The sequence below is a fragment of the Copadichromis virginalis genome, linkage group LG14 (assembly GCF_057382275.1).
Source record: "Copadichromis virginalis isolate Kocher_CV1m ecotype Utaka linkage group LG14, C_Virginalis_male_GT1.1, whole genome shotgun sequence".
In the NCBI taxonomy this organism is placed as follows: Eukaryota; Metazoa; Chordata; class Actinopteri; order Cichliformes; family Cichlidae; genus Copadichromis; species Copadichromis virginalis.
In genome coordinates, this window is record NC_140631.1 from 34458010 (window position 1) to 34482587 (window position 24578).

General features: G+C 39.7%; 2 protein-coding genes across 3 annotated transcripts in view; one reads left to right on the forward strand and one right to left on the reverse strand.

Annotated features, from left to right (window-relative positions):
• The window catches only part of LOC146694423 (FRAS1-related extracellular matrix protein 2-like), a 50668-nt gene extending 44281 nt beyond the window's left edge, over positions 1-6387 (forward strand). Inside the window, exons 17-24 of the mRNA XM_085430585.1 lie at positions 621-813; positions 938-1042; positions 1272-1399; positions 1495-1629; positions 2222-2348; positions 2951-3138; positions 3229-3375; positions 4200-6387. Of these exons, the coding sequence (XP_085286711.1) occupies positions 621-813; positions 938-1042; positions 1272-1399; positions 1495-1629; positions 2222-2348; positions 2951-3138; positions 3229-3375; positions 4200-4697 (1521 nt within the window). The 3' untranslated portion in view covers positions 4698-6387. The remainder of the gene's footprint in view (positions 1-620; positions 814-937; positions 1043-1271; positions 1400-1494; positions 1630-2221; positions 2349-2950; positions 3139-3228; positions 3376-4199) is intronic.
• Positions 6388-6625: 238 nt separating this feature from the next.
• Positions 6626-24212, reverse strand: LOC146694424 (tripartite motif-containing protein 3-like). Of its 2 annotated transcripts, XM_085430586.1 has the most exons (13): positions 24076-24212; positions 15284-15456; positions 14550-14790; positions 14204-14355; positions 13901-14081; positions 13085-13814; positions 12791-12894; positions 12548-12715; positions 12282-12450; positions 11668-11727; positions 11370-11440; positions 9204-9344; positions 6626-9113 (listed from the first exon to the last, which is right to left on the reverse strand). In XM_085430586.1, exons 2-13 carry the CDS (start codon positions 15427-15429, stop codon positions 8961-8963), a joined length of 2316 nt encoding a protein of 771 aa, XP_085286712.1. In that variant the 5' UTR covers positions 15430-15456; positions 24076-24212; the 3' UTR covers positions 6626-8960. The 2 variants fall into 2 exon arrangements, with proteins under 2 accessions (XP_085286712.1, XP_085286713.1); XM_085430587.1 differs by lacking the exon at positions 11668-11727.
• Between the last annotated feature and the right edge of the window lie 366 nt (positions 24213-24578).

Below are 24578 nucleotides of genomic sequence, written 5' to 3' on the forward strand. Positions count from 1 at the left end.
ACAGGCCACAGGAATCTATTAAAGCCCAGCAGGTTGTGTCAGAAGGCCATTCTGCAAATCGTTTGCCTGAGCTCTAAATGCCCAGAGGCGTAGGCACGTCTCCACATGAACACAGAGCCAGTGCAGGCAGGTACCGCTCACAGGTCAGAGGAAAGTGCAGATACCAGAGACTGCTCCCACTTTCACCACTTTGACCATTTTAAGACAGCTCTTTTAGAGCAGGAATGTTTCCAGTGAGTCAGTATCTCCAGCAGCAGTATCACATATGTAGAGCATTATTGCAGCCACATGACAGTTATAAAACTGCATAAAAATGCAGTCATATCTTACTACTATACATCTTAAACTGGACTTGTTGGTGTCAGATTTCCCTGTAAAGTGTCCTTTAGGTCCACAGCACACACATATACTGTACACATGACTACATGCGTGTTATTAACTTCAATAACATGAAGCATTTTCAAAATATACCTTAAAACAGCCACAATGGCAGAATATTATCCCTCATTTTCTTTGTGAGCTATTCTATGTGATGATGTCATGATGTTGTTATGTCTTTGAACCTCAGGAACAAGACCAGGTTCGCCTTTGAAGTTTAAATGTAATCTTTGTCACTGCAGGTGCTTAATCTGGTCCAGTCCTTTGTGACCCTACGAGTCCCATTACATGTGTCATATGTCTTTCACTCCCCCGTGGGAGCGGGAGGATGGCAGCACTTTGACTTACAGTCAGAGCTGAGGCTCACATTTGTGTACGACACTGCCATCTTATGGAGAGATGGAATCGGTAGCCCGCCAGAGGCTGAACTACAAGGCAAGATTTGAGCTGCTGTTTGCAACAAAGATTTAACACAATACTTTTATGTCATTTCTACAATCTAAGGCCCTGTAAATTAATGAAGTATGCAACCTAAAGTAGTCTGTCATTGTCTTTGCAGGTGCCCTTTACCCAACCAGCATGCGTATAAATAGTCAAGGACAACTAGTTGTCAACTTCCGCACAGAAGCTCGATTCAGAGGCCTGTTTGTGTTTTCACATCCAGGTATGTCACATCAGTTATACAATATGCAGTTTAAATGCAATGCTGCTCTTTAGCACGTCATAATATGTTTCAAAAATGTCAAATAAACAGATTCTAGAAGATGTTTAGTGTAAAAAAGGGTGACCACGGCTTTGCAGATTTTACCTGTGGCTTATATTTAACTAATGATATTAACCAATAAGGTTGTTTTATGTTTGCTTCTGATGACTGATGTCTTTTTTCCCAACAGCTTCACCACTCACCTCCATGGTTATGTGTCCTGAACACCCTGGTTTAACCTTTAACCTTAGCCTTGTCAGGACTGAGCCAACTTACAGCCAGCCTATCCAGCAGTGGATATTCATCTCTGATTTTGCTGTGAGGAGAGAGTTTGCTTTTAAAAACAGCCGCATTTGTTTTCTCATTTATTTTTCTTACACTTTATTCTTAATTAATCGAATTTTTCCACTCAGGTGCGTGACTACTCTGGCATGTACACAGTGAAGCTCCTCCCCTGTACGTCCCCTCCCAGCCTGGAGTACGCAGTCCCTCCTGTCTGCAATCCCAGAGAGCCTCTCACCTTTGACCTGGATATCCGCTTTCAGCAGGTAATTCCACCTTGTCTAACAAGTTACGCCTGCATCAGATTTAACCATTTATTCAGAATGAAATGTATTTGTGTTTAGTGGCTACACTGTTTAAGTGATAAACATTTTAACTACTGTGACAGCAATGAAACACTATTACAAAACCCCTAATTATTTTTTTTAAAAATGTCTTAATTAAGTGGCATACTGAACTTGGTAGTATGGTGCCAGTGGATAATTTTGTCTTTGCAGTTTCTGGATTAAATTCTGTGGCTATTGTTTGCAAATACAGATATATTTTTTTAAAAAAAAGCAAATAAAAATTAATCACGATCACGTTTTGGAGATTGAATTTCAGAAAATACAATTCCTCCTCTGCTCTCCACATTTACTGTTTGTCTACTTATAAATCCAAGTATACGCAAGAGCGATTGGTCAATAGGGCAAAAGGGAGTCCAACCTGTTACTTGTAGGGTCTGTCTAACAAAGTATCCTGTGAATGTAAAAACAAAAAAGAAGACCATTAAAATCTTCACATTTGGTAGTTAAATATCTAAACTATAAATAAATAGTAAATATGTTTTTTTGTTTTCTGTCTTCTGTGTCTTTTTAGGTTAGTGATCCAGTGGCTGCTGAGTTCAGTCTGAACACACAGATGATCTTACTTTCTAAACGGACACTCTGGCTCTCAGACGGCTCCATGGGCTTTGAACAGGAGAGTGACACTGCTTTCTCAGAGGGTAATACTGTAACATTTCTAAAACGCCTTGAAAATCTTGAAAAATAAAATAAAATTAAAATATGAAAAGAAAAAATAACATTAAAGGAAATAAATATGCTCCAAGCTCGAAATATTTCTGTGAATGTTTTCATTGCTCAGCTGCGTGGACTTCTCTTCATTCTACAGATCAAAAAGAAATCCCTGTGTGATGAATGGTTCTGTTGATTTGGCAGAAACGTCCCCCATTATTTACTGACTCAACAAAACAAAATGAAAGGAAAATGAGGGCTTCATGAAGTGCCATTCTGACTACTTCCACATCTTTTTCCTAAACAGGCTAATTATGAGAATGCCTGCATTTTGTGTCCATCAACAAGGTCTTAAAACACTTAAAGTCCTTGAAGCTGCTGTCTGAGTCAGTGTAGAGAGTGAGAGTGGCTTTAGCTGGGCTTTTAGTGGTTTTTCCTCATTATATAGCTGAGCAAAGTACAGTCATTTGAGAGAACTGAACCTGCAGGCATAATAGAACCACTTTTACTAACTTTTCATTAAACCATCAAATTTATGCTTGTAATGACTGATGTTTTACTCGTGATAAAATCTTTATTTCTTTTTTATCAGGGGATGCAGTTTATGGGAGAGTGATGGTGGATCCAGTACAGAACTTGGGCAGCTCCTTTATTTGTAACATCGAAAAAGTGTTCCTGTGCACTGGAGCAGATGGATACGTCCCTAAATATAATCCGAGCAATTTTGAGTTCGGCTGTCTGGCTGATGCTCCATCACTGCTTTACAGATTCAAGATCATTGTAAGTAATAAAAGAATATTTCTTATAGTATCACGTGTACTCTGGGCCTATTCAAACTTCATCGTTTCCTATGTAATTCTTTGACTTCAGGACAAGGCCCAGCCGGAGACACAGGCTCGGGTATTTGGTGATGTACCTTTTAATGCCTTCCTGGCAGTGGATGACCCCGGTGCTTTAGCACTGGTGAGACAACCTGGTTCAGATGGTTTCAGAATGGATTCTACAGCTCTTTTCCAGGTCAGTAAAAACAAATTGAAAACACACACTAAATACTTCACACGATCTAAAATCACAAACCTATGAGTCATTCCAGAGAAAACATTACACTGAAACTATTTAGAGCTAACTTAACCTGCCTTTATGGTGTGAGCATGGTATCCCACTCTGTAGAGATCACAGACTAATAGCTCTAGACTAATGGGTTTTTATTGCGCTGACATTTTATCCCTAACAAGCTGATAGAGAAAAAGACTTAATGACCAGACACAGTCTGTGCCCTCATGAAAAGCTCCTTATTTTGGCTTTCATAGAGGTTATGATACCAGAGTTATGTATTTTTGGTATGACTCACACTCTCCACTTTTCACCATGTCCAAATTGCTGCTTTTGGTCAGGGAATCTATGTTTCTTGGCTTGTTAACAAGGAAAAGTCAGTATCATTAAGTCTGCAGACTGGCAGGGCATTTTCCAATGGTTAAACAAGTTTTGTGCTTTTCTATTCAGTTTATGCAGTGACTGGACTGAACTGGACTGTGAGGTTTAGCTCTGTTTTAATCACAAAATAAAACTGAAGTTGTTCCTTACAAGAAAATGTCAAAAAATAAAGGTTTCATAGCACATACGTACTACTCTCTGCACGGAACTGTTAGATCTGACTCTAATGGTTATAGTTTAATAAAGCTGGCAGTTAAGGATCTCTGAGAATAGATATACTTTTAGCCTTCCACTAAAATATAGGGAGGAGGTGGCAAAAACCCCTTTATCAATTCTGTCCTTTTCTTTACCTGGGCAATTTGAGACACATGGATGGACATTAAAATAATAGCTGTTGCTCGTTTCAGGTGGCTGCAGGAAGAGAGTGGTACATACACACCATCTACACTGTCCGGTCCAAGGACAATGCTAACCGTGGCATAGGGAAGAGAAGCCTGGAGTACCACATGATGAGTCAGCACACTGATTTGCTACCGAAGAGTCAACATCGCCTCAGAAGATCAGCTAATGATGTCCTAGATATAGTAGAGGACATTGGTGTGAGTAACAATCGTGGCACCAACATCCTGCACATCGCCCTGGACCGCAGTGGCCAACAGAGGACGAGCCCGGACAGGGAGATCTTTACCAAAGGACAGATCCCTCGAGAGCTCAAAGAGAGGGACGGTGACGACAGCCTGGTTTTGATGATTGGTATCTTTGTGGGGCTGCTACTTACCGTTCTCGTCATCATTGTGGTGGTGTTACTAGTTCGGTCCAAACAAGAGAAGAAAGAAGTGCCCAGGAACTCCAGCAGCGCAGAGCCCATGATGACACAAAACATCAGTGACAGCTCAGAGGTCTAACTGACAGACTGAAGATCGAGAAAGTTATTTTATGTTGCAAGTGCCTCACATTTACATAAAAAAACTGAAGATTGCGTGTGAAACAACACAAACTACAAGAGCTTTGATTCTATTCAGAAATCTACTTGAAATATTGCATCACTCCTCATGCTGGAGAGTGGTCTGGACACTAGGAAACGGACAGTGTTAGTAGCTGTTTTAAGGCACTTGCCAAGTTGTCACTTATTAATTGGCCTTTGATGCCACTTGATCCAAAAAGGTGTTATTAGGTTTCCAAAGGTGCTACAGAAGATGCCTCTTACCTTGAATGGTGTTTGGTGTTTTGCTGAGTAGGTCTAGAGAGGCCGGATATTTTGCATTTGCTGACACTGTCCACAGTACGCTTTCACTGGAAAAACCTGTCTGTTCTTACAGAGAATGATTCGATTCTGTGTGTGCCTAAGAAGTCACAGGACTTTACGGTTTTATGATGTAAAATGTGTGTCCTGTGTGTTCAGTAAAACGCTCAATTGAAAATCATCCAAGTGAATATAATTTTCTTGTGCTTATGTTCTTGCATGCAATTAATTTTTGTACTTTAGGATTTTAAAAAAGTCTCACTGCTGATTTAAACTGGCTTGTGGCAAATGTGTCTGATCTACTGTACTTCCACATGTTTGTATTTTACAGTATATCCCATGAGAAACTGTATTTATCTAATGGTTATTGTTCTTCTCTTAGTTAACATATGACACTGAATCAGATAGGGGAACTTAAACAGTTCTCTTAAAGGATCCTGTGGTGTTACAGCAGCTTTCGGGATAGCTGGTCTGCAGTGTACAGTGTAGTGTAGTAATGGTTTCACATCCATTATTTTTAACAGGAACTACATTCATAACTGGTACGCTTAAATTCTACTGTAAGTGTTGCCTACTGTAGCTTTGTAGAGCTTGCTAAATCCCTTTCTCAACAGGGCTACATGTTGACTGTGCTTTTTTTTATGCTTTATTTCACTTAAAGGGAATGAAATGTTTAATCTGCAATCATTCTCTCTTTGATTTTTTGATATTTTGGTTTTAAATATATTTATTTTCCAAGTATTGTTCTGTTGACACAAATCAATCCTTTTCCACCTTTGATTTTGATTCATCAAATCTTTTTTTCTCAAACGGTATGACATGCTTATTATTGTGATATTGCAGTAGATATTAACAGTTTGCATTGAAAGAAAAAATGCTAAAAACTTTATCCATGTTGCCATAAAATCTGATTACCTCATACTGCTGTGTATCCTATAATAAACATCAACTTCATAATCACTTTATAAATGTCAAGTTTGTTTGCTTTTTTATTATTATTTTGAAATTGAAAACAATTCTATGCAACCTGTGATAAAATACCTTGATGAAATGTTTATCCACAGTATGATTTTTTTGTTTTTCGGTGCACATTTTGCTTGCTAATCTAGGTTTGACACTGTATCAATGTACTGTGCTTCTTTTACTATACTCTAATACGCTGAGTGCATTTTTTATGCACAATGATGTATCTATGTATATACACATATGTATTACATATAAATATACCATTTGGATGTTTTGGGAACAGTTATTGTTAAAAGATGCATACTGTATGTGCTGTAAGTATTTGTAACATAGACCAGGAAGACAACATGGTCTGCAAATAAATAATTTTTCAAGAAAATAGCATTGAACTTAATGATTTCATGAAATCTGTATAAATATAGAAATATTGGGAAAAGCAGCGTCATAACAAGCCAGTGAAATTGAAATTTGTACCCACTGTAGCCCAGAATGTGTGTCCCCAGTGCCTGTGTAAATTACAATTTCATTTTCACTACTGTTAAACGATTTGGTTTTATTTGGGGAGAAAAAAAATTTCCCTGCAGAGCAAACAAACAAATGTTAGTCACACACATACACGGCAGCTCAGTAAATCATGTGCTTTTATTACCAGTGCATATTCATAGAGAAAACAAGACTGGGTCGGATAAAATGCTTTAGACACATCTCAAAAAGATGAGCATGTCTTCGCTCCTGTTTGGCAACGAGTCGAGGTGCATGAAAACCACAGCTTCCTAGCTGACTTAACTGGTAGAATTTGAGTCATATCCTGCAGCTCAGAAAAGCTCCACACTGAAAGGTTATGGAAGTGTCTGGGTGTTGAGCATAGTACTGTGATTAATTAAGTCAGACTTGCACCCGGTCTTTCTTCTGTCGTGGCACCGTGTTTTTGTTTGACATTACATAGAATGAACAAATGAGTCCTTCATTTAGAGTCATGGCATGATGGAAGCCAGGCAGAGACTCAGATTTGACAGAAAGCTTAGAACAGTATCACAAATAGTGTACTCTTAAGCGTGAATGTGCTTGCTAGTCAATGTCCTCTCATAAACGGTCATTTCTGGTAATACATCTGTAACAGTTTCTAATATGAAAACCACAAAGCAACAAACACAATAAAACAGAATTCATCTTCCGTCCCAATAGGTATGACCTTGGATTCAGATTAAATTTGCACAAATTAACAGTTTTCTCGCAAAGCTCCCAATGTGCCTGTTCCACTATTATGTCTATGAGTTTATGAATTAAAAAAAAAACCAAAAAAAAAAAAAAAAACCAACTATTTAATATTCTTCCACTGATATTGTGAAATTTGGATGGATTTCCTGAGATATCTGTATTATTTCTATCCAGGTGGTAGCACTTGAATAAAAGCTATTGAATTGTTAAAGGCAAGCCAGTGCTTCTATGAACCCAAAATCCTAAACACAGAAACCTAAATACTGATATACTTTGTTGTTATTGTAAATAAAAACCAGATAGGGTTGTAGCTTTGGAAAAGAGCTGCCCAAGTGCACAAACACTGATCTACATTTCCCAGATGCGGGTGGATACTGAATTCTGCTTTAAGGGGTTAATTTGGGGAAAGGGAGAAAGTGTGAAGCTTGAAAGAAAGAAAAAATATTTAGAAAAATAATTTGCAAATGCTGAGCTAGTATAAAATAAAATAAATTAGCATTTTACATTGTTTTCCCCCTTCAAGATAACAGATAATAACAAAAACGATCATTGTGCTGCTTGCAATAGCAATAAATATGACGATTCTTCATTTAAGCATGTGCTGGGTATGTTTGAAAGCACACTCTTTAACAGCTGCCATACACGTGTTTAAAATCCGGGAATCCTTGACTCCTGTGATCTGGACTGCCACAAGGCTGAGTGTTTCCAAAAAAAAAAAGAAAAAGAAAAAGAAAAATCATAGCACATACATAGGGAGTGATCTAATATACACAATATACATTCATGTATATACAGTACATACAGCAAATCAATGCACAGATGGTGGTGACACTTATGTGAGATGTCAGTAAATGAGAAGTTTTACATTTCATTGCTGGAGAAGCATAGCGCTGTTTATTTCACTGTAAGCATTAACTAGTTCATGAGAAAGCAACTAATGGGTGCACTGTGTTGTTGTCTAGGTATCAAGATAAAGTAAAGTTTCATGCATCTGGACGAGTTATGGCTGATTAAATAGTTCCAACTATCTCCTACCTTGTCAGCTCTCACAGAAAGTGTTGTTTAAGAATACCATCCACGTCAGTATTTGCAGATTTTCAAAAACCAGTCCATAGCTTCAAGTCATCGCTTGTTCCGAGTTACGCTACGTCACTCAATTTTAAAGTTAACCGTCAGTTCCACAGACAGGATAAAACATGGACGTAGTTTCCAGGTAAGCAAAAAGGAAGCCAGTGCAAGCAGCAGCTTAAAGGCCATCAGAATGCAATAGATGTAATTGCAAAAAGACTTTGACCCTATAGATGTTTATGGGAAAATGGCTTTCTGTCTTGACCTCTGTAAACCCTTCCCTCGTGACTTAGTCACTCATTTTGGGGCACACTGAATAAAAAATTAAGTCTACTTTGTAAATCTTGGTCATACAATGTTTTAAAAAGGATCATTATCTGTTGATTAATGTGCTATGATTATCCCAATCATTGGCTAACCACTTGTAAGTCATTAGCCAATAAGCAAGCAGTTTCAGATTTAAACCCACCCCTCCTCATCACATCTGGTATTTTGAAATGAGATGGATGATGTCAGCGACGTCCACCTTTTATGCTGTCTATGGTCAATTCACATCATAAAGGTAAGGTGAGGCGACACACAAAAGGCTGTACTGGAAAAATCATTGCACCTTGTGGAATACATTGGTTGTGTCGTCAGTGCTTGCGGTGTTGAAGATGGCTATCTCGGGTATCTACTGTAGGTAACGGTAGACCTTGAAGCAGTGGTTCCCAGAGTCTGCCACCGCCACGTGGCCATCAGATGTGAGAGCCAAGCCCTGGGGGCCATAAAGCGGGTCCGCTGATGTGTTGATATAGGAGAGGAAAGACCCTGAGCTGTCAAACACCTGGATGGGTATGGAGAATTGAAGGACAGATTAGATGAGTGACTACTGCAAGTGTAACGCAGTTCCAGTTATTCATTTCCGCAAACTAACCTGGATCCGACTGTTTCCCCAATCAGCAACAATGATATTTCCATTGGCATCCACAGCCACACCCGTTGGAGCATTAAACTGGCCGTTCCCCTCTCCGTGTGAGCCAAATTTAAACAAGAACTCCCCATCTGCATTGTACACCTGTCAGGTAAGATTAAGCATAAAAGAAAATGGGTGAATGATGCTGACAAGTAAAGAAAAATGCCAGTCACATCCTCACAGCATGAGAAGTACAGCAGTGTTTGGTTTGGTTTGAGTCTGCCTGCCTTTTCTTGTTCTGTTGAAACTGATTGATTTTAAAATCGGTCCAAGTGCATGGCTGAAAACAATGGGGGGGAACAGGTATGCAGCCTTTATCAGAATGCTAAGCACTATTTTAAGATTTAAAAAACCTGCAAAATAAAGAGGCTATCGGAGAGGGTTGCTTCAGTTTTGGTATCTTAAAGTGACTTCAGTCCTATTGTAGGAAGAGAGTTTAGCTAACATCGCTGACTTTGTTAAACCTGAATTAAGAGAAAATCTGGGTTTTAGGCTCCAGAAAGAGAGTTGACTTGAACTCTGAACTTAACAACAACCAGTGGTTAAAAAGACTTTTTCATTCATTCCCTTGTCAACCGTTAAGGATGGAGACAGCGATTACAACTCAGACTTTTAATCAGCTCACACTAAAATCTATAGTCTCCATCTTTCTGTCTCTCACACTCTAGACAGTAATGCAGCTGTCAGACTGTCAGCCATTTTCCCCACACTGTAATTGGTCACACTGTGAAAAATGTCTGTCACAGTTGGATCTTCTAGAGGATGTGAACATTTGAGTGAAGGAGTGAAGATGAGGCTGAAATGATTTTCTTTAGGCCTTTGAGTCATGAGTTTTTAAATGCAGCTACAGACAGCCTGTGTCCTGAGCGTTTCATGTTCAGCAATGTGTTCACAGATTGCGTTTCAGTCATTAAATGCTGTCAAAGGCACAGTGTCTGAAATTCATATGCTCTGTAACAGATCAGCAAACTGTGTCCATGTTGGAGTCCACTTGCACGGCGGGACGGATCCAAAATGGATAAGGATCAGACCCAAACTCAGTTTGGCACCAGTCATTTCCCAGCTCATCCATCTGAATCAGTTCAACAGCTTAATTTCTTCTGATTATAATCTGCATTCTTTATTTAAAACACCTCATCCTAATATAATGTTTTTAAAAGCCATTTAAATTTAAACTTGTTTGCAATTACAAAAAAACCCAACAACAACTTTACATTCATTTCAATTATATTAGAAACTATTACTAAACTTTTACTATTAACAGCAACATCTAAACACCGTTGCTATGACTGTGAAAAAGCCATCATCTATTAGTGCAGGCTGAAATTAGATCAGATTATAAATGGTTAAACTGGGAACATTAAAGCAGAGGTTTTTTTTCTGTAAATTTCATTAAACTTTTTTATTCAGTAATCTCAGAAATGATGAAACTCTCTGTATGAAAAAATTAAGCTTTTTACACTCCATTAGAAGATTCAGTTTTTACTAAATAATCATTCAGACAATGAATGGTCATCACCTGTAGGAAAAACAGCTTTTATTTAATTAATCGAAATGCCCTGAAGGCGGATCTGCCCTGTAGTCTGTTGCTATCTGGGTAATTAATATCACCGGTCCATAAGTAATCTGTCTGTTATCTTTTGTTTCTTTCACTTATATTTTACCCTTCTTGGGTTATGGCTGAATAATTAGATTTGAAAATCAAATTGAAAATCAGGATTACAGATTTATCTAGTGAAAATTCCAGTTGGGATAATGATGACCACAGTCTGCCTATGATGATGACAGAGCAGACCAACCTGATTAAAGTTACTCTTTCCTGCCCTTCCATTTGAGATAAATACCATGGTCAGCACTGACGCATGTTCATATTTTTCAGTTTACTGGATTCAAATGGAGGCTTTGCTCTTTATTTACCCGTTGCCATGGTGAGTCCTGATACTGGAGCACTACCGATGATGGTTTTCTTTTTCTACTCATGTACACCCTTAATTCAGCTGCTCTGGAACCGAAAACTCAGACTTGCTGATCTCAGAGCTAATCAACTCAGGTTTATTGAACACACTTTCTGGAAGAAGTCCCAGGTTTTCAAACATAATGTTCGCACATACTTGCAACAAGCCATACCTTCACTGAATGGTTGTGGAAGTCTGTTACCACAATCTCATTTTTGTTATTTACAGCCACAAAGTGAGGACCTGAAAGCAGAGGAGACAGGGAGGGAACAGCAAAGATGAGTCATCCGTCCGTTTACAGTGTATGAGATGAAGAGGCATACTATTTCTGGACATCAAAAACAAGACACCAAGTGATCACAGAGAAACTCTCAGAGCTGAGACATGACAGGGCTGAAGCACCAACATGTAGAAAAAGAGAACAAAGATTCATTGTTTTAGCTCACAGTCACAGTGAATATATTACTTACTGAAAACAGGGCCAGATTTACTAATCTTTGTATCCAGTGCAATGTTTGCACCACTTTTCTCTAAAAGAAAAGAAAAGTTATAAGTGAGAAATGAAAGTGAACGAACGGGTGAGTTCAACTTAAATATTGCTGTACAACTGGAGCGGCATCAATGAGGGATTCCAGCAAAGCATGCAAATTAGTCCCCCCCCCACATCTGAACAACAGGGAAGGACGATCGTCAAAACTTGGCATGCAGTAGTGTACATCATGAACTGCGGACTCCAGCTGTGCTATGATGACAGGGTGTATAATTTATCATTTATAATTAGGACAATCAGTGCAACAACCAAAACATTAACTGTGTGTTAATGTCTCTAATTAAGCAAGTAGCTATACATGCACTCATTAGTTAAAACAAATGAAGGGTGCATAGAGACATGCTGATCACTAGCACTGTTCAAATCAACTTTCCTGTGAAGAAACAGAAATCAATTTTGTAAATCTGGCCCAACCACATGCCCTGATACATGAAACTTCATCTCTGTCATTTTCCGTAAGACACATTGTTAATAAAATGATCATATATATATATATAAAAATATCCCATTTATTGATTTAACATCACTCAGTACCTGCAAAGTGTCTGTCTGATGTTCCTCTGGCGCCAAACTTTGTCACCAACTTCCCATTTGATTGGAAGATGAAGACACAGCAGGCCTTATTATCAACCGTGATAATGTGTCCATTCTTGTCCACAGCCACACCTTTGGGGCCCATTAATCTTCCAGCACCAATCTTATTCTGTTACAAACAAAGTTTTGTTTTAAAATCTAGTTTCACTTTATAATCGTGCGGTTTAAAAACAAAAAACATTTCTTTTACTGACTGGAATGCCAACCTTGAACTTGCCATCCGAGGAGAAGATGCTAATCCATCTGTTGTCATAGTCAGCTACAATTATGTCCCCGTTCATGTCTACTGTGACTCCTGTGGGGCGCTGCAGCTGGCCTGGTGAACGACCTCTTACCCCAAACCTCATCTTAAACTGGCCGTCGTTAGAGAAAACCTATAAAAAAAGAAAATAAATTATTAAACACTTCAAAAAATGAATTCTTTGAAGCTAAATAGGTTAGCCACTGACCTGTATGCACTGGTTGTTGCTATCTGCTACCACAATCCGACCATTACTGGAGGCCGAGATGCCTTGAAGATTGGTGAATTCTCCTTTATCTCTCCCTCTTGTTCCTGTCAAATCAACAAAACATCACCATGTTTTTAACACTAAGAAAATATTAAAACTTTTAAGGATAAGTCACCATTTTGTGCCATTAAAAGTAAATTAAAAGCACTAAAAGCATAAAAATATGCATGGATGGAAGATTGTAAGAACAGTCAACAGTACGATTAATATCCAAAATAACGCTTTTTCACTCACCAACTCTATATATCAGCTCGTCCTCTATTGGATTTTCCTTTTTCTTGGTGGTGCTATACATGCTGGAAGGCCTGCGCACGGCCTTCTGGCGAACATGACCTCCTCCTCCGCTTGGGGACTTCACTCGTCTCTTCACATCGTCTGGCGACTGCAGGACATCTGACGGTTTGACAGCACGCAAACGGAAAGGACTCCCCCTCACAGGCTGTTCATATAGCAGCAAAGAAAAGGTGAATTCTCCCTCAGAGCGGAGGGTGTATCCAACCTCGTAGGTGCCGTTTTTGTTGTCCACCACCTCAGCTTCAGTACACACCCCATCCGCAGAGATAATCTCTGCCCTAAGAACCGCGTTACCAGTCTTCACCAATTCTCCATCTTTGTCTTTAGTGGTGACTGTGATAGTGGTGTGTTGGCCAACTAGTGCGTGTCGCAGACCTTCACCGGTGGCAACGCTGGTATGGCCTACAGCCCCCGTTGTGATCAGGACTCCTAGATTCTGAATGGAGCGCCTCAATCCATCCGTCTCCACCTGGCATTCCAGATGTCCGTTTTCATGAGGATGCTCGGGAAAGCTGTGTCTTGCCAGAGCACTCACCCTCTCACCCATTTGTTTTTGGACCAGAAGGACTTCAGTGGCGCTCCCATGGCTCAGTGCATGCTCTGTGAAGTTACAGCTACTCTGAATGTTCTCTCTGCCCTGAAGCAAAGAGGTAAGCTGAGTTTGAAGCACCTAAGAAGATGGAGAAAGTCAGCAGAGCTATCATGATTTTTTTTTTTTTTAAATGCATCAAATTTAAAATGAATAAGATCGCTGACCTTCTGCTTGGTGCTGCAGATGTTTTCCACCTCAGTAATGAGAGCAGTCTTGCGTTGGTGTAGGGCCTTCTCCAGCTCATCAAAAGTATTACTGATTTCTGTCACAGAGTCATTTTTCCTTTCTGTAAGTTGCTTGGAGATCTCATTCACAAGGTCAATGGCAGCTGTCAACTGAGGTAGTCTGCCAGAGCAAAAAACAAACGCAGATTACAGCTCTTTATACTTTTACACATCCAATTTTACTAATGTCTTCCAAAAGCAATCGCATAATAGATTATGTGTTAAAGCAGTGAAAAATCTTACCTGTTGCGAACAGTGTCCAGCTGACCTTTAAGGGCTGACTTATGCTGTTCGAGCACATCCCTTAGAGGCACCGTCACATGTTCCCTGTGTTCTCCTTCTGTACACTCCAGACACATGGCTGTTTCACATGACTCGCAGTAAAACTCCATCACCTGCAGATGGTGCAGTTGAGGCAAGTAAAGTCACATTTCTGAGGTCAAGGTTGCTCAGAAGTTCAAATGTATATATACAGAAGGCATTTCTTTTTAATCCAATAACAGTCGGCAGCCTGGTCATGAACATGCAGATGAGGTATGACAGCTCTGACCTATTTTTCATCAGCATTTTTTTATTTTTTAAAGCTTACCTTGCCCTCGTGATTAGGGCAAGAAAGGGGCTGACAGGTTGTAGCTGCGTTGGCTGACTCAAGAACATTGCCCGCCTCAGGCTGGCTGCACTCTGGGTCTCGTTGTAACACCTCCATTAGGTTTGTGATGAAGAAGTTGTTCTGCAGGGCTGCCACACCCTTCTCTGGCAAGATAGAAGTCTGTCTGCACACTGGGCAGGATAGTGTCAAAGACTGGGGAGGGATGTAGTTCTGTAGACATCTACAATCAGATAAGATGTTAAAGAAATCAGTTAATAAAGCTGCAGTCAAGCACCAATTTCAGGGTGAGACCTGATTAGAAGACTGGACAATGTGATTTGAGTGGTTACTAAGCACAACGATGTAAAAACAGTACTACTGTAGCAACACAGCTGTGGAAATCAGTATTTGCTATTACCAAAGCTGTGCCCTAAAAAAAGGCTGTGTGCTTTTCTTGTGACCAAGCTTAGAGTAGCTGGTGACTTACGTCATGCAGAAACCATGATGATGACAGAATAGCTCGCTTAAGCGAGGAGCTGTGATACCAAATTTAGAAATTGCTAAAAAAGACATTAAAGTACACTAAAATCTAGCACGCTGCATCCTATAATAGCCAAACGCTGACTCATCTTTTTTATTTTGCTTCTAAATGTTTTATGTCTGCTTATCTCTTTACTGTCACTTTGATCTCCTGGTGTCGATCACCTTGTAAAGCTAAGTGATTCATGGCTTACTTCTCACAGAAGGTGTGCAGGCAGGGTAGCACCTTTGGGTTGTGATAATGGTCCAAACAGATGCTGCAGACCAGGAACTGCTTGTCTATCTGCCTCACCACAGGGCTGGTGCTGCCAGTCTCACGCTTCGCCATAATGACAGACATTCAAAGGGGACACTGGGAACACTTAACCTGTGCAAACAAGGTGAAAGAAAGAGAAGAAAGGTCAAGAAAGCCTCGAGGAAACAGTCAGGCAGGGTGAACAGGGTGTAGTTGCTTGAGCAAAGGAAGAAATGACTCATAGTCCCGCTAACACAATAAAACCTCATCTAAATCCTGTATCCGCGAGCAATTTATGGTCTCGCTTATCAAACTATGTCAAGTAGTATGAGTTCCCTCACCAGAGGTTGTTTAACTTTATAAGTGAAACCCCCAATTGAGTTCACACAGTGGAAAGAAACATATACATGTGATTAAAACTGCAGGGTAGAACTCTTAGTGGAGACAATTATGCTGTCAGCAATAGTGTTAGAAGTTATACACAGTATAAGCCAATCAAAACATGATACTAATACTGATGTTTTACTCTTGGTGATATTTTTCGGTGTACTGTGTCACTTTTGTTATTTAATATGACTCCTAGATGAGTAGATGCCTGCTGGCTTGCAGTTCAGATGGCAGAGTTGCTGTTACATGAAATTATACCACTGGGTCAAGCAGGGATTAACTTAGCATGCCAATGTTGTGCCGTACATCTGTCATAGTGTACATAAGCACATAAAGGATTACATGGAGTCCAAAAACACAGACAAACTGGTCAATAAACACCGCTTACAAAAGTGAGTGACTCATATGATAATAAAATTCCAGCAGGAGGATTGGTGTGTTTTGTCATTTGGTTTGGCTAACACTGTAAAGAGCCCTATTGTTTTCAGTTTTTTCCTCTATAGTTTCTGTCCTACAAAACACCTTCAGTCAGGTAACTCACACTCTAGGCTCCTTATAATTTTCTGTAATGCACCATCCGCTAATAACCTTGACACTGCATTGCACGTCTTGAATTAAAGCTCAAAAAATTCATTACAAATTAACTGAATTTATCCCCTGACAAAGACAGTTCCGTGACGACTGCTGAGATGTCAAATTACATGGGAAAAGAACTCCAAGGCAATTAATTTATTTTCTTTTGCTTTTTCTTTCAATTTTCTTTGTAACACTAGCAAGATATGTTCTTGTTATGTAGGATCATGAACAGTTAGGATACCCAATAGCTTCATTAATGCCCAAGAAAGCTTAAAACAGCTATCTGATACGTATATGAGAAGGTTAATTGCTATGGTGCTATTAATCAAAGTGAACCTTTGAGCCGGGGAAACCTGACAGTTGACCTTGAGCCGTCATTTTAAACCTGATTACAGATCAAAATATGTAAATGAATGTAGCACACCATCACTGATGCAAGATGTCATATTCTGAGTAACTGACAATGTATAACATTTTTTAAAATTCTTGATCATGTTTATGAGCGTAAAAACATCCTGCTCATTGCAGTTTAAAACAATGCACACAGACCGGACAAAAGAAGGATTCACTCTATTTGAGCTTACTATCAGTTTCCTTGTTGCGTCACTATAACATGTCTCACCAAACAAAACTGTCTTTCAGCTGATGCCTTAAAAATATAACTAGGCCCCTTTTCTTTGAGAGCAACAAGAGGAAAGAGGAAGCTTTGAAATGCCACTCCCCAAATTCCTTCTAGTTCCTTCCCTTGACTCTTAGCAGGCTGAGTTCAGGAACCACCTGTCTCTCTGTCTGAGGGGAGATGGGGAAAAATTCACGGTGAGCTGGGCTCTCTGCCTCACATGAGCAAGCAGGCCTCGGCGGCAGCTGTCCCTTTTTGCAACACAGAGCAGCGAGCAATAACAATGGCATTTCAGCTCTGCTCACAGCTCAGCGCCCCACATCTCTTCCCCTCCCTCATTCTCCCTGTTTTTTTATTATCCTGTCATTTTTCTCTTTCTCTCTCGGCCACATAAATGCACTCATGACATCAGTATGCCTGAGCCCAGCCACAGACAGATGGGAATTTTCTCAAGCACGCAGACTCTATTGTTGTTTCTTCCCAAGTGATCAGAAGGCCTACTGACTAAGGAGGTCTGCCAAGCCCATTCACAATAAGCCCTTCCCAAAAAACTCTATGCCTCCCCTTCCCTTGTCTCCCCTAAAAAGCCCTCCCCTCCTTGGGCTGTCCTCCCTTTACATAGACTCTGAATTGCAGCAGCTGAACGGTGACATCAGGAGGAAGTATGATGAGCCAAGACCTCTAGGCTCCTCCCTTCTCGACAGACTGGCCACTGTCTTTAGGATTGCAACAGTCTCCCCCACCTTCCCTTCTCCCTGCCTGTCTGTCTGTTCTTCAAGCAGCCCTCCTCGGCTCAGTTACTCCCACTCGCCTCACCACAGACAGATCTTTCATTAAAAACCTTCTTTCCCTGTGTGAATTTAGAGAATACCTAATGTACAACATAAATAGTAATATATTTAATTAAACACAGACTAAAGACTTCAATCTGCAGTTTACTCTAATGTTTGAGGAAGCATGTGATTAAACAGCAATCACAAGGCTTTGTCATGAAAAGTGCACAGTCAGCGCTTCATACAGATGAGGTCAATAGTCCCTTTCCTCTCTTTTTACTGCAGAAAATCACGGCGCGAATGTTTGCAAAGTCAGCCGTTTCACTGCAAAACGTCACTTGCCACTCTCACCCTGCATTACTGTTAAGTGCCTTAATCTCCTCCTGCAGGGTCAGGTCCTGTCTGCCATCTGGATTACTGTCTCACAGATTCAGATGACACCATCATGCCCAGTCACTTCAAATTCGCTTTGAAGAAAATGCTTCATGTCCACATAAAAGAATGAAGGCTAGTCACTAGCTGTCCGAAGATGATACAGCTGTATTCCATGCTTGAAGCAAGTGTGTATGCTCAAAACCTTTCTCTTGAAAACAGACACATGTAATATGAATGATTTAATTGGATTTTAGCAACAGGAGCTCGCCTTCAGAGAAAACATTGCCCTCAGCTTAACCTGCTTAGATTTCAATCGGTTGCGCAGGTAAGGGTTTCTCTCCTCTCACTGCTCCACCGATTGAAGTGCTACTTTTTATATCTGTAGATGCTTTTAAAAAAATAAAAAAAATAAATCACTATGGTTATGCTGTCCTCTATAATGGAAACAACAACAACAACAAAAAATAATTACACATGCTTCCTAATCCAGGGCTTTTTGCTCCTCGATAAATTGGAATAAATAGGAAAGAGCAATTTCAACTTTTTTTTTGAGACGGAAAATTCCAGTTATAGAGGAAAATATAATGTTATTCTGAATACATGACTAATTCTTTGACCCACAGTTATGTGACCAACTATTATTACATTTAATGCAAAATGTCATCTCTTGGTTATAGTCAATGAGACAGAGAGCGAGTTAAAGTCTTTAAAAATAATAACTCAAAATAAGCCCCTAAAGTTATTAAACTTGACTTGTCTAATTTCAGTTAATGGTTATAAATCAGCTTGCTACCAAGATAAAACTATCAGTGTCAGCATGTCAACATGTGATTTTCAAGTACAGAGCGGCCCTGTGGTGAAGTGATTAGCACCGTTACCTCCCAACAGCAGAAAGTTCTTGTTTCAAACATGCCCGAGGCCTTTCTCTGTTGAGTCTGCATGTTCCACGTGTGCTTACAAGCATTTCCTCAAGGTACTCCATTAAGTTAAATCATGATTCCAAATGAATAGTGAGCTATTGCCTTGTGGTAGACTGGTGACGTACTCAGGGTGTACCCCTGCCTCTCACCTGGTTACAGCTGGATGTGCTCCAGCCTTCGTGCAACACTGAATAAGACTTTTGATTAAAGAAATGAACGGACCATAAAGTCGGTCATTCATTACAAACAGGCTGAAATTTATTCATTTAACTGTTGTTAACTTAGAAAAAGTATTTGGTGGAGAAGTTTCATTCAAATATCTCTGGACTATGCAGACTAAGAGAGACACAGTTAAACAAAAAAACTCTTTTATACAGGAGATGATAAGCTAATGAATTTGGCCCAATAAAACGGAACTGTCACATGACCATATGCTTGGACTGGGTATGCTAACCATACTGTACCTTGGTACAGCCCCTCACCTCTCCAACCGATCAATCGATTATTCTGATTGGCTGCCCGTCCCAAACAGAAGGTTTAGACAGCGGATGGGTGGGGCTATTGTACTCAGTCTCAGCTGCGTGTCTGAGATGACCGCATAGAAATATCTGGCACCACTAACATCATAATGAGCCAAGTAGAAGAAAACCTTTCTGAACTTCTGAGCATTTAGAGCAGCCTGGAGCTTTTGGGCGATTTCTATTTCTTATACATAAATAATATTTGAAGTTTTGGCCATATTTAATATGACCATGCACCATTTTAACAGTATATGTAGGACAGAGAATATAAGAGCAAATAAGAGCATAGATCCCATTAATGATACTTTCATGATAAATAAAATGAAAGACTGATGTTCAAGTCAAATTTTTACTTCAATCGACATAATGAGAAATCAGAAACTGGCCCTTTAAGAAGGCTGTAATTTACAGATTGTTAATACCATTCCTTAACAGTGACTATTCAGGATTCCAGGATGTTTGTGCTTCAGTGGCCATATAAAGTATTTGCCTCTTCCCTTCCTCTTTCCTTATTTGAGTAACAGACAAGTATCTTTTTCTCCAATGGTATCCAATATTTCAAATCTATTTTAAGCATTACTATCTTAGCCAGCTCAGTATTATTGAACTACAATTGCATACAGCATCTCTTGGAAAACGGACTTTGTATCCGTGTTACCATCTTGTGATATCACTTTTAAGAGACACAGCAGAGAGGAGTCTTCAGCAGTTGTTTATGTACTAGACCAGCATACACTGGTGAAAGCCTCACTGACCTGAAGAGAGAAGTGTTGTCCCTCAGTGATGTGCTCTCCAGATTGTGTTTAAATATAGACTGTAGTTTATGTTTTCTGCTACATCTGTTGTGTCCTTCCTCATGTGCCAACACACAGTAATTGTTCACAGGCTGAGCAGAATTACCCGAAATGTAATTTTGAATAAACCCAACACGCTGTTGAAAGATTTTTCTGGGTTATGAGGAACAAGGTAGACTGTTACAAAGGAATATCTGTACGCTTGACTCAGATATAAAGAGAGAAAAGACAAGTAAGAGTAGAAGTGAGAAAAGCATATGCTCCAGAGACACAGCATAAATTACATAATCACAAAGCATCTGAACTATTGTCTACATCACAGCGAATGTCTCATTGTTTGTAACTTTGTTCAGAAGACATTTGTGATCATTGTCTCAATTTGTAGCACTTTCAGGTGAACACAGGTCAAGAATAACTATTCACAGTTATATCTGCACTAGGAATAACAATGTGGAGCAGTTACACTCTTTACAATGCCAAAGTTAATGTGGACCTAAGAATGAGACATTCAGGCAGCTGGATCTAAGCACAGGGTCTGTTTTATATGTTTTTAGGGACAGAAAAGATGCCGGCTCCGTGATGACTCATCAATCATTATTCACACAAACTTCTTAAGACTAATACACCCACCACCACCACCACCACCACCCCACCCCCCTTACACTCCATCAGATGAAGAAATCTGTCTCGATGCATCAATCTCTGACAGAACAGTCACAGCATGGAACGCTGGGCTTTACATAAAAGAAAAACAGTGTCTATATATTATATGTAAGGCTATTGAGAATGATACACTCAGCATAAGAGCGGGGACACATTTGCATGCCTAATAATGGCCTAGCATAGACACTTACTGATTGCAATTAGACACTGAACTACTAAAAACTAACACTGTGGCAGTTTTTCATCATTTTGTTTTGTGTTTAGATTGATAAGATCTGACAACAGCAGATTTTTGTCTCGCCTTGTGAGCCCACACTCCTAAACATTGTCAGAAGACAATGCGGCACGCAGGGCAGCCTGTCTGCAGGCACAACACGCACTGCAGATTTAACAAAAGGTAGATCGGCGCACAAGCGGTGCCTGCAATGCTTATTCACCTGCAGTAAGAGGACTGAGATGTCTCATACTATGACTCAGTAGTTCAAATATGGTCTCATACACGCTGTACTTTGCAGATACACAGACACTGTGAAGCATTAGTGGGGTTACTCTTTGTTAAGAAAATGTAGTTCGTGTTCAGGATATTTAAGAAACTGAATGTGGTTTCGGCTTGGCAGTTTGCCGAGCGGCACAAATGTTGGTTTGATAAAATGAACAGTACCAGTGCTCAGCTGCTATGTTATTATAATAGGTAAAGAAAAAAAACTGTGACTTTATTGTGCTATATTTACTTTTATTGACTTAACCATTTTGTGCTGTCACATGTTTTACAGCGTGAATGCCTCAGTCTGTAATCTATAAATTTCGTTCATCTCTGAACTTTGCACTGTTGTTCAATATAAGAAACAACAGCACTTTAGTTCAGTAGCTGAAGGTTTACAGATGTCTACTGGTAAAGGTATTTTCCAGAAAATATTGATTATTTTTTTAGTTGAAATAAACCACTCTGCTGCTTCAGAAAGTCTCATCTAATATTTATTATCTATAGCGAGTAATCTTGATGTGACTGCATCCCTCTTGATGATGTCTTATGAAAGGCTGACGATGCCTCATAAACCACTAAACAAAAATAAAAATAATAAAAGTGCTCTTCAAAGGAGGACCGACTCAAACGTAAGCACAGAATTAGAGGATCCAATCACAAGCATTTTACCTTCTTTTGTTTTGTATGTAGTCTACCTCATCGTGGTTGTTGTATTGGTAGTTTGGTGGATGTGCCTTGTACTGGTTGATGGTCATCTGTAGCCTGTGTACTATCAGCATGCACCGGCTGTGATAAGTCATTATATTCTAATTTTAGATTGCCGTTTCAGGAACTGACCAGGGACACCAGCTGACAATTAGACTCAAGTCAAAACTCTGGCTCATCTACAGTCATTCTTCTGTTGATCAGTGAGCAATAATCTGATCCAATAAATGAATTAATAACACAAAATATGCACAATCATTTTCATGGAGATTAAACCTTCAAATATTTTGTCCTAAACTCCAAAATAAGTGCTTTCTAATTGCTTTCTAGAGCTATAAACCATAATTATAATTATTATAGTTATTACCTACAGTAATCTATTTATTCTGAATTGGGGTTTCAACAAACCTCATGATGACAACTAGGAAAGATTAGAAAGGGCGAACGATCCAACTTGTGTATTATATTAAATCAGGTTAATCATACACTGATTAGCAATTAACAGTGGAGCCAGATAAACTGATATGGCATTATATTAGATTAGATCGTTTCCATTTGATGTTGTTACACAAACTAGGAAAAATAAACCCAGGAGAACTGACTCACTGCCATGGGTCTCATTTAAATACTGATATAATAATATGGAAAGCAGGTCAATAAATCATTGAATATGAAACATCAAAAAAAAATCTAATTATCCTGCAATCTATCTTTTTATAATATATTTATCAAGTTCCCTATCCTCTCACTTGTGTTGGTGCACTGGGGGCTGATTTTGTTAGCAGGTAAGGGCTATAGCCTATAGCATATATGCTACATGTCTGCGTTTGATCGAATTAGTATTCAAAAGCTGTTGCTGTTTCTGGTCACTTCTAAGCTACAGTTTAATCTCTGTTGCTCAATATTTGCAGAGTAGTACTGTATAACCCACACAACGCCCTTGTTGGTCCCCTGGTTCTCTTGCACATGTTCCCTGTCCTGTATACCTTAAGAGCACAGATATAATTTGACTCTCTAAGCTCTGCTAACAATCTGCCCTCTGGCGCAGCATCCCGCACCGTCTGCACCCTCCCTGTGACCCAGTGCAAGCAGCCAACAGAGCAAAACCAGGCAAACATCTCTATCACCTGCACTCATTTTAAAAATTAAACTTTTGAGATACTTTTAGCCTAAAATGAGAAATATAAAACGAGCCTTTCAGAACAAAGACAATCAATACCAAAACCACTGGACCATCTGCTCACAGTCTAGGCCTGAAGACTAAAAAAAAAATGTCTTCAAAAATGATGCATTGCCTGCTGCTGTTGCTGCAGTACAGTGCAACACAAGGAGCCACAGAGTGGCACAAGAAAACAACATGTCGATTCACATGTGGCTCACAAAACTTCTCAGCAGCACACTCCATACATATTCAGATGAGAAAAACCAACGGAAGATCACTAATCCTCTAACAAACGAGCATGTATGCTTGGTTAAAAGAGCCCAGCCCTCAGACTGCAGCAGAGATGCCCACCTGCTACTGAGCCGGCAGCCAGCTAGGAGCTAAAATGGAGAAGTGTGTGGGCTGAAAGAGGAAGCAATGAAAAAAAAAATGCTTTAAAAAAAATCAGAGCAATGGAGAATTTCTGTGCAACAGTTTGTCTTAAACGGTGCTGGAATTAATTGCGTTGACTTTAAGTTGGTTGATTGTTGCAATTTTAAAAAAAGCACAAAAGAGGGGGACATCATGTTTTTTTGTTTGTTTTATTTAAAGTACAGCCCCCTCTGATATGATTTATCCGTGCACAGATGCTGCTGGGATGAAGTAATCAATTATTCATCTGCTTATAGCCCAGTCATTGTATCTCTGAGGACTCCGGATAACGGAACAAGCAGGATGAGAAAGCAGAAATTCGACACCATAAAAAAGAAGTGAATGGTTACATTGTACTCACGTAAATTCCCAACAGGAGTGTCAGCATTGCAGGCCGTAAAGAAAGCTTCCCATTGTCAGTGTCCCAAACCTCTCCAATACAGAATCCACAGACAGGGCGACAGAAAGGAAAGGGCAGGGTCTGTCTGGGAGAAGAAGGGGACAGTAAGGAAGAGGACAAGGGAAAGGAGGAGATTAGGGGAGTGGTTTATGCGCAGGATTGGTCAGAGGGCTAATGGGAGGAGTTAAAGAACCCAATAGCATATGGAGGAGGCAGGGGATATGCAAAAGCCGTGGAAAATCTGGAGAACTGACTGAGGGATAAATCTGACTACTGCAAAGGGGTTTGGCTTCCTTGGGTACCACCCATTTCCTTTAAAAGCACAACGTTTATTTCTTTACCCTTTGAATTTTGGGGATGTAAACACAAAAACGATCAGAGTAAAACGAAAAAGCACAAAACTGACGGCAATATAGTGATTTAATTATATTACATTTCCCTAAACCTTCCTTCCAGAGACTTTT